This window comes from Hermetia illucens, chromosome 3, assembly GCF_905115235.1.
Source record: "Hermetia illucens chromosome 3, iHerIll2.2.curated.20191125, whole genome shotgun sequence".
NCBI classification, from domain to species: domain Eukaryota; kingdom Metazoa; phylum Arthropoda; class Insecta; order Diptera; family Stratiomyidae; genus Hermetia; species Hermetia illucens.
In genome coordinates, this window is record NC_051851.1 from 117,222,395 (window position 1) to 117,238,248 (window position 15,854).

Genomic DNA, 15,854 nt, shown 5'->3' on the forward strand with positions numbered 1-15,854 from the left:
TGATTATGAAATTAGATGCTCCTCTGCGAATGTAAAGGTATAACTTCGAAACAGTGTTCCAGTCACAGTCCTTCTCAAAAGTATAGCCAAAAGATTGTTTCCAGGAATTCCGTGTTTCTTTAAGAGAGTTTATCTTTCCATTATGCAGGATATTGTTCTACAGAACCTTTGTTGCTTTTAGTACACTGATCGTATCTTTCTAAGACTGGTTTTGGTCGCGCACGGTGTAATCCTTTTGTATTGCGCTCGATTTGAATTTGAAACCCCATTTAATCTTTGTTTTTGTCAAGGACACTGCTGCGTGCTTAGACAATGCCCAGCGCTCTTCACATTCCTCTATGCTGACGATGCTTTCCTAGTATTTCCCAGGAAAGTTGATCTCGAGCAATTTATCCATAAGTCGGATAAACGCCTCATGCAACATGGTTTGAAACTTAATCTGAGTTTTCGAAAACCATCCCAAACGAAAAAAGTCAAAACAGAGCGAATCGTATAAGGGCGTTCCGGTTCTTTCTAATCAACACATCAACGAACGTATCAAATCCGAAATCTACCAAAGTGTCGTTTGCCATGTTACTCCCTATAGTTGTTAATGCTCACGGACTACCAAGAACAGTGGGTGGCGCGTCCCGGGGACGGTGGCGAAGATGTTTGATCGGTGGCATAATACGCTATTATTACATTCGAAATGAGAGCATCCACGATTTGTATGGGGTTGCACCCATTAAGTGAGGGGCCAAGTAATTCGAACTGACGAAAACTTTATAGTTGATATTGGCTTGAACGGCAAACCCACAGGGAAGTGACCGAAACAGCAATGGCTTGATGCGCTAGATGGGGGGTTCCAAATTTCCCGACTCTACGCCACTACCCCTACTATGAAATGGAAAAAATGCTGCAGCAGAAGAATACAAATTTTGGAAACTGTATTTCTAATAGTTTCAATTCCTTCAGTCTATCCTTTTAGGATTCGTCAATAGTTTGGAAATCTCTAACGTGAGATTCAAATTGAGTAGTACCCAGCTCTGATAATAGAAAGATTTCAGATCGTTCATCCAGTCCTCTAAATTAAAACCTTATCAACCATATCAATTGTCTGAACTCGGTATGCAAAAATCTTTTGTGTTGGTTAAAGTCAGAGGCGTTACGTTGGGTATCTAATCTGGACTTTCCCAATTCGTTTACTTCTCTTAGCGCAACTTTTGTGCTGTTTTCTCATTTATCGGCCAATGTTGTTACTTCCACACAGGTCTCTCCTTTATAAGATGTAGCGATGACCTACAGCTCCCATGTTTCTTAAACCTGGAACTTGGGAACTTTCATATTGGAAGTGTACCTTGACAGTACACTTACAGTATGGGTGGTGGAGCGATGATTTGCATTTATGGAGAGTTAATATTTCTGCGACTTGAATTCATGCTATCAACTAATATTTTATCACTAAGCTGTATCTAATCATTATGTTTTCTTCATTTTCTTTCAAGGATAAGAAATAGTCTCCATCCGAACTGAAATCGCAGCAGCATTTGATTTCTATGTCCATGCTCCAACCCCGCCATCTTCTATATCATCAGTGGTATCAGCTTCATCTTTTTCGCCGCCTTCGCGAGTGTCCTCTTATCTATAAAGACCTCACGTCCGGTCAATGTATTCTGCAAGTCTCGCCCTCTTGCTTTGCATTCAGCAGCGTCCTCATCGTCTTGATTACGGTCATCAACAACAAGATCATCAACATCACCTCGAGATTGCTGTTTGAAAACTTTACACGCATCATCGCGGATATGATTGCAACCTTAAGTGCATTTACTCAGCACACATAATCCATCTGTAAATTGCACGGATAAAAGGTACATGTGGTCAGATAAGTGCTATTTCTTCTGAAGAGAAAAAAGTGTCCAAGAAGTAAGTGCGTTGAATCGATTTGAAAATGTAAACCGTAGGGAATCGCGACCGTGTCGAATACAGGAGTCTTCTAATCCAATCGTTCACTTCTCCGCACTTGAGTCATTCACTCCGTCATGTCACTCAAAACGATTCAGCAAACTCAGACGACTCATTCGAGCTCAATGATGAGTCACAAAGCGGCTAGTGATCTCGTTACGTCCGTGAATGCTAATCGATCTGGGGGCGGCGCGGGAAGCATCAAAGTGAATAACGGTAAAAGTGTCGTCACGTCATCACCATCCACCCCGGGTAGTGTTAATAATAATAGTAATAGTAGCAATAATCCAATAGTAGTGAATCATAATGGTAATAGTGGTGGTAGTGTGGTGAATCAACAGCAACAGCAACAATCCAATCAACAGCAGAGTCAACAACAGAACGATCAACAGCAACAACAGTCACAACAAGGAATCGTGAAGAAACCGAACGGATCCAGCGTGCGGGGTAATGGAAAGATACCAGCACCGTTACCCCCATCTTCGGCAGGAGTAGCAGGTACAGCCCCCGACGCTCGTGCCAAGCAAGTGTTAAAGGAAGCTGTGGACGCTGTTGTTAATAGTTTTGCAAAGCATACACAAGGATATGGAAGAGGTGAGTTGGATTTTTCTTTTCTATCAAAACAGGGCGAAAAAAAATTGATCAAATTGCACCTCCAAATATTTCTCAATGTAAAAATGCGTTTGGACCTCATGTTTATCTGACCTGTTTTTAAGGTTTTGTGTGAAACAAAACCTTATTAGAATCGAGTAGATGTCTGTCTGTCCATTGGTCTGCTGTCTGTCTATCACACCCGGTTTATTCGGAAACGGCTAGATCGATTATCACAAAAGTTGGTGAGAGCTTGTGTTCTGTGGATTCCTTTACATGCAGTAAATGACCCCCATTTTGTGTTAAGTTTAAGATGCGAAAGGGACGTGCCAAATTTTTTTTCACAGAATGTGCCACATGGAGTATTTAATGAAAAGGCTCAATTAGAAATTTTTGAAACTGATCATGGGTGAAACATAGGGGAGTGAGGGCTCAAAATATGGCCCTCAAAAAATATAACAGGTCTCGTTCTCAAAATCTATCCAACCGAACGAAATCTAGGACTCCAAATACATCCCGTTTCGATATTTGCACAAATAAAGTCAGTATATATTAACATATTTTAGAAACTTAGCACGAAACTGCTAGAAGAAGTGGCGCTTGCGTAAGGGATAACATAACTTTGGGAAGTTTGAAGAAAAGCCAATTATTATTAACAAAGTTATAGCATGTGAAACTTCTACATTCTTTGTGAATTTCATGCATTTTACAACGTGTGTGACGTCATCATCACAATTCGCCCATACCACAACAAAGCTAGCTGACATGAATGGGAGGTGCCAGGGAGACATTTCGGTTTAGTTTTTTAATCATTTATATATCAATATCAATCACCCGAGGCAGACATATCTATGTATTTGTATGTATAAATGAAGCTTTAACGCGATATTCAACATACGTACTTTGTACATATGCTTTTACGTATAGGTGTACGATCGATTTATATACATTCATGTAGAATATATGCATGTTTGTTTAGCATGAGCATAATATCTATGACTGTAATATGAAAGTACGATTTGCAGTTTGAAAAAAATATAACGGAATATTTTTGGTTTTAGCCCTGTACGGATGGAAAAATGTGTATAGAAATACCCGAACCGCCAGCCTCCAGTATTCCAACTGCTTTTACCTATCACAGTGACCGGTGCATTTCGCTGCTATATGCCCAAATCGAAGGCATCTAAAACAGCGCTTGAGGGACATCTGCTCCCTGAATCGGCAAACGACCCAACCTATTTTTCTTTTACTACCCGCCAGTATATTGAACGCTGCTTCAGCTGGTAAGCTTATATAATAGTTGCTGTCTGCGTTCCTTCGTATGCCTTGCTCGGTTCTATGACTACGGAATCTTGCAAACCTAGTGGTCCGAACTGCTTTTCTAAAGCCTCACGGATATCCCCTTTGGTCGTGATTTCATGAATATCTTTACATTGCATCACAATCTCGTGCTTTCTGGCCCGTTCTTGTGTCTCTTCTCCTAAGGACTTCTCCACCTTACTGAGGTAATTTTCAGCCGTTTCAGCCCGGAGACTTCTCTAGTTTCAGCATCAAATCTCCTTTTTGGGAGCGTTTGATTCGGCTGACACTTATTTCAAGGTCCAACGTGTCGGATTTAACCTTCCTAAGGATACCGAAATATGTCATATCACCTTTTTTCGAGACAGTATTCATTTGGGGCCGTAATCTTCCTTTACGTGTTGCATATGTCTTTCCGTCAACCTTCTCCCATGCTTCCTTGGTTTGTTTTTGGAGCTTTACCTCCCTTGGGCCGATTGGAGATGGTGGCGTTGTTCTCACGATTTTGATCATTTTGTTTGCCTTCCCCTTTGCCGATGAGAGGGCTTTTTGCCTTTTCGTGTCCTACAAGAATTGTTTGCATCCTCTTTATTCCTCCTTTCAAGCTTACCGCCGTTTGGATATTGCGGGGGTGTCACTTGTGTTGCCTGCGTGATGCTTGCTTTCTTCGCGGCATTTTTCTCTTCTTTGACACTATTTTACAGTACACCAATGGCTCGGACTATGTTTCTGACGGCCTAGTGCATATTTTGTTTATCCTTTGTGAATTCCGACAACTCTATTATTTTCCCTTCGAATAGCGCAAACCATGATTCGTCAGTATTTTGACACTGCTCCTCCGCTTGCTTTTTCCACTATGCGCTTCCGTCTTTATCAGCCTTCCAGTAGCTTCCCTGATTTTCTTCTTTCACCAACGTTGACTTTCACTTCACCAATCGTAGGATCGTCGAGCCTAAATAGAGCAAACACTTAAGTCCTGCGACATCTCCCTACCAGGTATAGTCACCCCTTTATACGGAAATGAATGACCAGTGCATGAAGTATCTTTCCATGTTTTTGGAACAGGTGTAATGTACTCCTTTTACATTCCTCTTTCTCCAGACTGCTTGTAGTATTCGATGCAACGATGACCAAGTAATCCAGCACCGAGGCACTGCAGTCGAGGGATATCGTCGTCGGAACGCCTGCTTGCCCGCTCCCAAAAGGCGCCGGTACTGGGGTTCCGAGTCCCTGCACCGTAAATTTTTCGCTCCTTTCGTCTTCCACAATTGTTTCTTGTTCTGGATATTCTTTCCAAAGCCATTTTTGTCCACATGCGGGTATTCTTCTCCTAAATACCCTATCTGCACATAAACATGCTCACGCAGTCACACCCTGAAATGTGTATAAGTGCATATTCCACGTCTGATGGGAGATCTGGCAACCCCTCCCAGGACCATCTATCAGTCTGTCCATTTATCAACTAGATTTACTTCGGAGCAGCTGAAGTTATTATCATGAAATTTGGTGAGGATATGTGGTCTGTGAACCGCAGTTTATTGGGGTTAAAAGGGGCCCCATATATGCGAAAAAGGGATTTTTCACAGAATATAGTCATGTAGGGTATAAAAGCAAGGGCCTAATTAGAAATTTTCACATGAACATGAGCTTCTTTCTGATATTGGGTGAAACGCAGGGGTGTATCAGTAAAATACACAATTCTGGAATGTTTAAAGGCAATCCAACTATTACTAACAAAGTTATAAGAGGTAAAAAATGTTGTATTCCATGTTCATTGTATTCAAATTATTTTGAGCTCGCCATCCACTAACGGCGGTCTGCTATTCGCTAGATGGCGGTAGTAATTGTATTAGCTGAAAATAGTTTTGGTGCAAGCCTTGTGCTTTCGAACAATAATTAATACCCGTGCTGAGTTTTGAATTAAACAAAAATAGGGGAAAATGCCACCTGTAGCCGGTTTTGGTCACGCTGGTCCTCAGGGTGCACGCGTTTGATTAGATCGCCTCCATCTTGTGACCGAAACTAACTAGCCGCGAACATTTTTTTCCGGACAGTGTTTCATGCAAGGGGAAATATATCTACGTTAATATCAGTGGTATTCAACTTTTGTACTTATATTTGTACATTTGTAAGCCTTAGCGCATGCAGTAAAATGGAAATACTCAGATGCGTGCTATCAATTTAGATAGGTACGTGCGAATATAGATGCGTACATCAGTTTGCGTTAATAGACAATGCTTCTTTAGGATGAGCATAATTTTTAAGGTTTTGTATACATTTGAAAATATGTGCTAAGAAAAAGAATCTTTAAAATGAATAGCCAGTGTATATAGTGCGGCAGGTCAAAGTCGCATTTTAGCCTCTTACTTCTTGTATCCTGCTTTTCTCTTCAAAACGTCTGTTTTATATGGATATGTTACACATTTTTGTTTTGTTAGCATGTTGTATAATTAGAAGGAAACACTTTGGAAACTATGTTTACCGGTTATGATTCGGATTGTGTACTGAAAATTCACTACTATAAATATTGTAATAAATTTTTAAACGCGATTTTCTCAAAACAACGTTTTTTTTTGGGTTGGCGTGGAGGATTAAAAAAAACACTTGACCATTCGCTTTTAAATTTTAATATGTTATAGTTCACAATCAAAGTGATAGAATGAAACTCGGAGACGGAGATAGGTACTACATATTTGGATTTACAACAAATTGTTTGACACCAAAAACCGAAAAATTGTAAAAACCGCCGTCATTTCGTTATTTTTAGGCGAAATTTTTTAATTCTTGGTCATTCTATAGAGAATTTCAGGCTGATTAAAACCCAATTTTTTGTTTTTTTTTTATGGCTCAGTGACCTGCAATCACTAACACCATCAATTTTTGACATTTTATTAAAAATTTGTAGCAACCAGACTGGAAAATTTCATAAATCCTTTTATTTAAACTTTAACATTATCACAATATATAGGCAAAATTTCATCCAAATATCTGCCTTCTTTCACAAAAAATAAACCCTTTGAAAAAAGTCAAAAAATCTAAATTTGAATCCGTCACGTACCTTTAATACATAAACATATCTTGCAGTTGGAAAAAATATAATATGAAGAAATTCGATTCTTGGTTATATATGAATTGAAAAACGTGCGTAGGCAGGCCTCGCATGAGATGAACACAAAACTTTTATACCCGGAACAAGTGGATTCCGGTATTCCGATTTGTTGTTGAAAAAAATCCCCTCAAAGTTTCAAAATTTAATATTTTTGGTGTGTGTGGTTACCAATTATGCCGTCAGTTTGGTTTCAAACGCTTCATTAGCTTTTTCGCTACGATACCCTGCACACCAAAAGTTGCGTTTTGAGAAAAAGGGACATGAACTCTGAAATATGCTTATAAAACTAAAACGACAGTAGACAACATAATAGTTTATACAGTACCTCTTCAATGTATTATCTATCAAAATAAGAGAGAATAATCCTTTTACTGGTTGCAGTTTAGTTGGCCTTTAATTCTTATAAAGATTGGAAGATGCTCAGAAAGGACTGTGAGAATTGCCTAACAAGTTCCGTAACTAACACAGCGTTAGCAATCGATGTCAGGATCTTTCACCTTCCTCATCATAACGAAAACACCTCTGTCGAATTCGTTTCAAGAATGAAATCTAAATATAAATTGCGTATCATTGCGATATCTAGATAAAGATGGTGTAATCCAATTTTGAAACTTCTGAATGTTATGATTCCAATTGTGTGTCAAAGATGATAGTGATTTGAGTTATCTGTTCGATTTTATTAGAACGTTCCCTTGAGTGATCTGAGCTCTCCCATAAAAACGCAATATTTCATATAGCGTAAATGTGCGTTGGCTTCTATTAGGAATAAATTGGATATAATAAGTATTTTTATTTATCTATTCACTTTCGCTCTAGTACCATGCCTCAATCACAAACAAAAGATTTAAGCGGCTAACTCGAATATGAATATGTTTTGATTTAACTGTGATTTGCCGTTGGGTAATTGACACTCGACTATCTAGAAATTTTGAAATGGATAGTTCAGTTAACTTTCCCACAAATATGTTATGTATATGTATGTAATTGGATATTTTTGGAAAAAATGCAGAGTTCGTTACAATTTTACAGAAATTTCCGACGAAGGATAGGTAGGATAAAAACAACTTTACACATTCGTCTTGATTATGTACATTCGAAATAACTTCCTTATTGTGACACTACAACTTGAAAAATTACTTTTAAAAATCCAGGTTGACTTTATACAAGGTGAACAAGTTACATACCATTTCCATTTTACAAGACACTTACCTGTGTGAAAATATCGGTGAAAGCAGCGTCCTCTCAATAGATAATAAACCATCGTCAACATGACAGGCGACATCGATACAATACCATATCGAGTCATTTAGGAAGAGGAATTGCACTCCACATTCCATTGTAACCGAGTGTCTCATATGTACGGATTTGCTGTGAACGAAAATAGTGATCTTGTTCGGAATCAGATACACGTTCGAGCTTTCGATCTGAGCAATCGATCGTGCCAGTTTAATGGACGATAACGTTACAGATATGCGCCATTTAGGTCCGTAGCATACTCAACTCTGACCCCATTCAACGTTTGCTAAAGATTGAGTGCGAGACGTTAGAAAAAAGTATTTTCGAACGTGTGGTACTACTATTGCATTTTATACCGCTCCATTATGATCCACTTTGGTAAAAAATTGTGAACGGTACTCCAATAAAGCGTTTTATAGTTTCTGTGGGATATGTTGTATCAGCGGCAATCGTTTAATAGTATTATTACGATACCATGTATATATAAAATGGCACAAAAGGACAAGACACATAGCACCGAATACTTTCTGGTTTTCTTAATCATTATTTCCACCTACGATCCGATTATCCATCGGTTTTAATATGACTTCCAAGTTTCCATGCTAATAACCTTGAACCGGTTAAACTCATGTAAAAAACAATAGGCTAAAGTAGATCCTATATTTCCATCCACTTCTAACCAATGCACCCTTGAAACCAACCACTGAATATGACAAGATGGCAACAACAGCCTCAAAATTTATAGGTAAAACTCAGAGGCTGGAAATACAAAACAACTGAAAGGGAGTTGTGAAAATTCTTCAATCAGAATAGAAAGAGGATTTTATATAATACTTTTGGGTCTCGGTTCGACCTGGAGTCAACTTGTATAGCGGGAAGTAAAAATGTTTTCCAACCGTCGAGCCGCAACGGATAGAAGACGAGAATACTACTCATCTGAAGTGGCTCTGCCACGAAGCCTCACCAATGGTTATCTGATACTATGGGAACCGGGATGGTCCTCTCTCTGTGCTCCAGGAGAATTCCTGGACGATGTGTTCTCGGCCCGGTTATTTGCGGTTGGCCCCCTAGTGGGAGTTTCATGGTGGTTGTGGTTATGCCTACATCGCGGGCAGAGCTCCTCGGAGCTCGAGCGTGGAGTTGCGCTGTACAACTCGGGTGCCGTACTCCTTAGTTGCGGCAGAGGTGCTAGATAGGACTCGCATCCACTGGTATGAATGCTGAGCCTGCACTCCGTATAAACCAGGACCGCTGTGCTTGCATGGTGGGACTCTGATTGTGGTCCCAAAATTAATCCGTGTCCGAAGAGGACTGTGGGATTATGCCTTCACGGCAGGTACTCACGTTAAACCCCCCAGGACTTTCATGTCAGCACAACTGAACTGAAACGAATGAAATCGGGAAAAGCCACAGGACCTGACGACATGGCATCTGAGCTCTGGAAAGCGAAGAGCTGGGACCCAACACTGTGGCTCAGTGAATTCTTTAATCGGGTTATTTAGGAAGGAAGAACACCATCTGACTGGCAAGAAAGTGCTTCAGTTTCAATATGGAAAAAAAAAGGTTGTCCAGCAGAATATTCAAATTACCGTTCGATCCGGTTACTTTTCCATACCATGAAGATTTGAACGCATTCTAGACAACCGTATTCGCGAAATCTTTGAAATAACCGTGAATCAAGCCGGATTTGTCAAAACCTGCGGAACTACTGACGCAACACTTGCTGCGCGGTTACTCATGGAGAAACACCGTGAGAAGCATCGCCCTCTTTACATTGCATTTCTGGATCTAGAGAAAGCGTTTGAGCGTATGCCACCCGAACTCATCTGGTATGCTCTACGACAACACTTAGTGCCAGAAAAACTCGTGCGCTGGGTTCAATTGCTCTACCACGATCCGAAAAGTAAAGTTCGAAGTATGGCGGGTGTATCAAAACCGCTTCGTGTCTCTGTTGGTGTTCATCAAGGAAGTGCCCTCTCACCACTTCTCTTTGTTCTTGTTATAGACACCGTTATACGGGATATCTAACGTCCTGCGCCTTAGACACTGCTTTATGCAGATGATGTTTTCCTAGTATCTGATAGCAAAAATTATCTCGAGCAGCTTGTCCAAAAATGAAATGATCGCCTCATGCAACACCGTCTCAGATTTAATTTAAACAAAACTGAATTTTTGACGGCCGATCCTCATGAAACAGGCACAATCACTGTCAGCGACAGTCATCTGCCCAGAACTGAGCGATTTAAATACCTCGGGTCAACACTATCAGCCCATGGACAACTGCATTATGAAATTGCTTCACGCATTAACGCAACTTGGATGAAGTGGCGTTCCACAACTGGTGTTCTTTGGGATCGACGTATCAACAAACATCTTAAATCTAAAATTTACCGCAATGTCGTCCGTTCTGTCGCTCTCTATGGTTTTGAGTGTTGGCCAACTATAAAAGACAATCATCGACGTCTTGCGGTAATGGAGACGAAGATGTTACGTTGGACTAATGCGTCACACGTTTTGATCACATCTGAAATGGGGTTGCACCGTTCGTGGAAAAGTTGCGAGAGAGGCGTCTTCGATGGTATCGTTATGTAATTCGTGCTAACGAGAATTCACTTGCCAAGATTGATCTGAACATCGAAGTAGATGGTAAACGACCCAAAGGTAGGCCGAAACACCGGCGGCTTGATACGCTGGATGGGGATTTAAAAGCCTCAAAATTGCACCCAGATCCGGCATTCGATAGAGCCAAATGGGGAAACCGATCGCGACGAGCCGACCCCGCTTGTGAACAGGAAAAAGGCTGAAGGAAAAGAAGAGTGATGATCTATGATGATTCATCTTCCGATTGCCACTTAGTATCAGAGTGATGGCGTTGGTTCACAACTGCAAGTGATATTTCAGCCCAACACCTAGCTATGAACTTCCACCAAATGCTTTAGCTGGTTGAAACTAGCGCGAGGATGCGTTCATTGGACAAACACTTGCTGAGACTGCAAATAAAACTATTATACGGTTTTGCCAATTTGCGGTACGCGTTGAATGGTTGGTGTAACTGTAAATATTTCCGACGAGTCAGATGTTACCACAAATAGCAATGGTTGCGAAGGGAAGTAAGCCCTTCCTCTCCGATTCAAAAACGATGATGCCATAAGGTGGTACTTTTTGGATCATTTGGTCTATGTTATGAAAACAGGGTAGTGGTCCTTTTCCGTTTGTTCATTAGTTGAGGTAAAATTTACCTTGACATACCAATGCTAACTAACCCGCAGTCTACCGGTGCCAAGTGCCTTGAAGTACATTGAAAAGAAAAACTGCATATAGGCAGTATGGCCGCTTTCACAACTTCTGTATTTCCTAGTGTTACGTTAATTTGCTTTTGGCATACAGCAACAACAGATGAAGATCTCCGCAAAAAGCATGTACACTATGAAATGTACAGTAGCTTACGGAGTTCCTCGACTGTTATTTCGCGACACAGGAAAAGGCGTAAATCACATATTGGGAGATTTGGGTTCTTCGTGAGCTTTTGTATCACGAATTGTAACTAAATTATGAATAGTGAATGAGGGTTGCTATTGCAATTTCTAATGTCAGAGACTGTTTCCATGGCAAGTTTTGAAGGTTGTCTAACACCAGGAAATTTCATTTTGCTAGATTTTCCCCTGATTTCGTTATTTGCATTCGGCTCACTTTTAAGGCTTTGTGTAAAACAAATAATGATAATACCATAATCATTAAGTATATGCTGTAATATAGACCATGATATAACCAAGTTTGATGGAACTCCTACTTTTGCTGACAAGGTTATAGTAGGTCTTATTCGCCTCTTTCCTGTAACTTCATTGTAACCCAAGTCATTGAATGTCCATATAATACTAGGGTAAATATTCTGACATAGTAAATGCATTCCAATTGCAATTCAGCGATCTGATCCCCGATAATGAGCCGTTTTAATAATGATATTTGCTCGTTTAACGGGAATGCTATGCTTATATATACTATTGTTAACTTTATTTAAATAGATATCGGTAAGTGCGGAATTTTCGGAGCCTAGGCACAATACAGTGGCATTTTCTTCATTTTTTTTTCGGGAAGTACTAACCGAGACTTTTCATTTGATATCCCACATGACTATATTTGACGAAAACAAATTATGCCCTCTTTTTACACGTTTGGGGACCCCCCCCCCCCCTCCCCTCAAATTCGACGTAGAATTATGTAACTCATTGTATGCGTGAGCCTTCATAATTCCCACCTTTCCATCAATATCAACCGCCTCCTGTCTCCTCTTAGAAATGGAGAAGTTTCTGGTGGTCACTAATGATAGGCTATCGACAGGATCCGTCGCATATGTGCCCACCATTCAGCATGCTTGCAGAATTGCGTTTTTCTGGAAAGTTTGAACCAGAGTGTGCAATAGTCCCAGTACAACGAAGAAACCCGTAAGGGATTTCGGTAGCACTAGTAGCTGACAATATTACAAGAACTAAAATTACTGTCCCCAGACGCCAGATTTCTCCAATTTCCTGGCGCAATGGTTAATAGTTGACCTTCTGCCCTAAATATTTCTACTCAATGTCGCTATTATTGTGGATAGCAATTTCAATAATAAACGGAGAGCAAGCCACCTCGTCAATCAATAGAACCTCAAGCCGACGAGCGACTACCAGAAACAATTGCTTCTGATTCAACTTCGTTGCACTCACGTTCCTTCGCATTTACTGGAGACATCCCCCCATCTGCATTCCAAACAGGGGCAAGCATGGATTTGCTGTAAAAATGAGGGCATAGCAAACAGATTTGGCGATATTGTTGGGCACCCGATATCATGATTCAAGTTCTTCCATTTCGTTGTACAATTCAGTTATCCACCAACAAAGCCATACTCTCTAGCATTATTTAGTAGCTATCAAACGAAATTTACCGCCCTCCAAAGTCAAACAAGGCCCATTGGGAAATGCCTGTCTATATAGGGATCGTTCTGTGTTGTTATTACCCTCAGAAGTTAAAAACTCCGACCTCATCCAAAAATATCTGGGTTAAGATAGTGAGTAAGACGCTAAAAAGCCCGGGTCATGAGATAGATTCGCCCTGACCGGATCAACAAGTCTCTTACCAGGGAAGAATAATTTTTTTTTGTAGTAAAATCGGAAAGACCTCCTTTAATTACGTGCTTTCCAACAAGAGTCTTAGACTCTACTCTCGAACCGTCAAATCTAATCACAAGCGAGACAATCGAGGAAACCTTCCCCGCGGACATACCCTTCTTATTTCAGTGTTCTGGCTTCTTATCTGGCATGAAGACCTTGTGATTTTCCATGCTTATGAAAAAAGGGAACTTTTTCTAACGACATTACTTTTTGCTACGAGGCTGAACTCCTTAAACGGCTTCTTCATTTCTCTCAAGGTTCTCCTCCGTTTTGTAGGTGGTCTTTTCTGGCGTCATGATTTTCGGAGACTCACACAACTATTCCGACAAAGGGACATTACGATGCGGAGATTCTCCAAAAATTTATCTACATCCTTGATGGTCACTTCAGGTCTTTTAGGTCTAATGAAAATCCCTGCACGTTTCAGTGTTCACTTTTCGGGTAAGAATGAAGGGGTACCCTCTCTTGATAGTTAAAGCCGGTTTTTTTCCTAAGTCTCGAGCCCACCGACAGTATCTAGCGCTTTTCCGAAAGTGTTTGCATTTTCATGTATCTCCTAGGGAAAATCAATGTATCAATCAATTTCCTTCTCTGTAAGCGTTCGCCCACTGTTATAGTGTCGATCCAGAAGTTCCTAAACCTTATCATACTTTTTCCCATACATCCCAAAATCTTCCATGATTTACTTTGCATCATCTTTCAATTTGCTTCATGAGCCCTCTTTTCTTCTCGTGACTTGACCAAAACTGCTATAACCTCAATGCTAATAGCCGAATTTTAACCAAACTTTGCAGCAATCAAAGCGACACTGTTCTCTATGCTGGCGCAGCAAGGATTCTGGTAAATTCGCCCAGTAAAGTTCCTTTCCATTTCCGACTTTTCCGGCCAGCTCATCATCTGCCTCATTGCCTTCTAATTCAATGTGGCCTGGAACTCGAAGTGTCCAGACGTTATTGAACAAGGGGAGGAGTCAATCTCAGAAGGCCGCAAGGGATACCGTTTGGCAACTTCTCATCGTCCTACTGATACAAATGCAATCCAGTTTTTGAAAATGCAAGTCATCAAAGCCTCCGCAGCTTCCCGACAAGTGCTTCTAGCATGCGTCTTTCAGAGTAATTTTTGATCTAGTGTGATTCCCAAATATTTCACCTTTATTACTTGGTTCACCCCCATACCATGTACTCTAATGCTCTCAGGTGATTAAGCTTACGCTTTCTAGGGAATGGTACTATGGTGGTTTTGGCTGGGTTGATGGCAGCCCATTTTCTTGCATCAGTTACGAGTGATTCGCAATCCGATTTCGATTTTGTCAAATAGGGGATCCTCACACTTATCCCTATAAATGAAAAAAATATCATCAACGTTACCTTGGACCTGTTTCTCACTCGTTTGGGCGTCGGGTCTCTGTGTGCGATGTGTTATCGTACGCTCCATCGATGGCTGAAAACACACGCAGTGCCATTTCCGCGCCTCGTATGCGTGTTGTCATTGATGTAGAGGATTACGCATTAGAACGTTTTAGCAACGGTAAATTGGTCTGAACGATTTAGGGTTTTTACCTATCTCCATGCCTCTGGTGTATATTCCAAGACAATGCTGCCTCTTACGACTGTAAGAAGAGATTCTAAGATGATTTCAAGGCCACTCTGGAGTAGTGCGGGGTGCCGGGTGATTTCAGTGGTTTAGAGGTTCCCACTGCCCATCTTACTCTAGCTTGCAAGTATATCTTTTTCGCTAGTTTCCCAGTTACCTTTCTCCCTATTCCATCCATTTTTGGGGTGTTAAGCAGAATACTATTGCCTTCCACGATGGGGTAGAACCCCGGGAAATGAGTTTTAAGAAGTAGATGTAACCTCTCCTTATCATTCTCGGTGAATGTCTTATCTTCCTTGTTCAGACAGACAGAAGATATTGATTTACTCTTGGCTGCTTCTGTGGTTTGTTGTATCCCTTCGCAGAATTTCCAGAAGCTGATTCGTTTTGCTTCCCTGATCGCGTTGCTATGCGTTGTTATATACGTCTGTCAGTTCCCGGTTTATTCTGCACGGTTGAAGGGTTATCGCATTTCCTTTCTCATTCTGGTTAGTTTCCTGTTCCGTCAGATAGGGGGCCTCATATGCATCAATGTCAACTCTATTGAGGTCTTCTACCGCTGTTTCCACCTTTATTTTGCTTTTGATGTTAACCTCACTTGTAGATGGGACATGTTGTCACTCAAGTGTCTTGTGTAGGAGTCCCAGTCTGTTTTCGTGGGATTCCTAATTATTCTATATACTTCCGAGTTGCCCTCAATGTCGAATCTGGTTATTTTGGGATCCAGAATAGAACATCCTCCAATTCTTGTCCAAGTCGCTCATTAGAGTGTTTCCTAGAGTTATGTATAGTACCCCTTGTGTGGTGGTCGTCACGAATGTTGGTGTTTTTCCTACGTTATGTATTTTTAACTTGTAACTAGGGAAAAACTGCAGAAGGTAGGCACCTTTACGATTAATGTCGTTGCTGCCCCAGACCTCATGGTGAGAATTGGC

General features: G+C 40.8%; 1 protein-coding gene across 1 annotated transcript in view; it reads left to right on the forward strand.

Annotated features, from left to right (window-relative positions):
* Nucleotides 1-1,484: 1,484 nt before the first annotated feature.
* Nucleotides 1,485-15,854, forward strand: part of LOC119651280 (protein limb expression 1 homolog) — a 195,818-nt gene continuing 181,448 nt past the window's right edge. Inside the window, exon 1 of the mRNA XM_038054784.1 lies at nucleotides 1,485-2,535. Within this exon, the coding sequence (XP_037910712.1) occupies nucleotides 2,019-2,535 (517 nt within the window). The 5' untranslated portion in view covers nucleotides 1,485-2,018. The remainder of the gene's footprint in view (nucleotides 2,536-15,854) is intronic.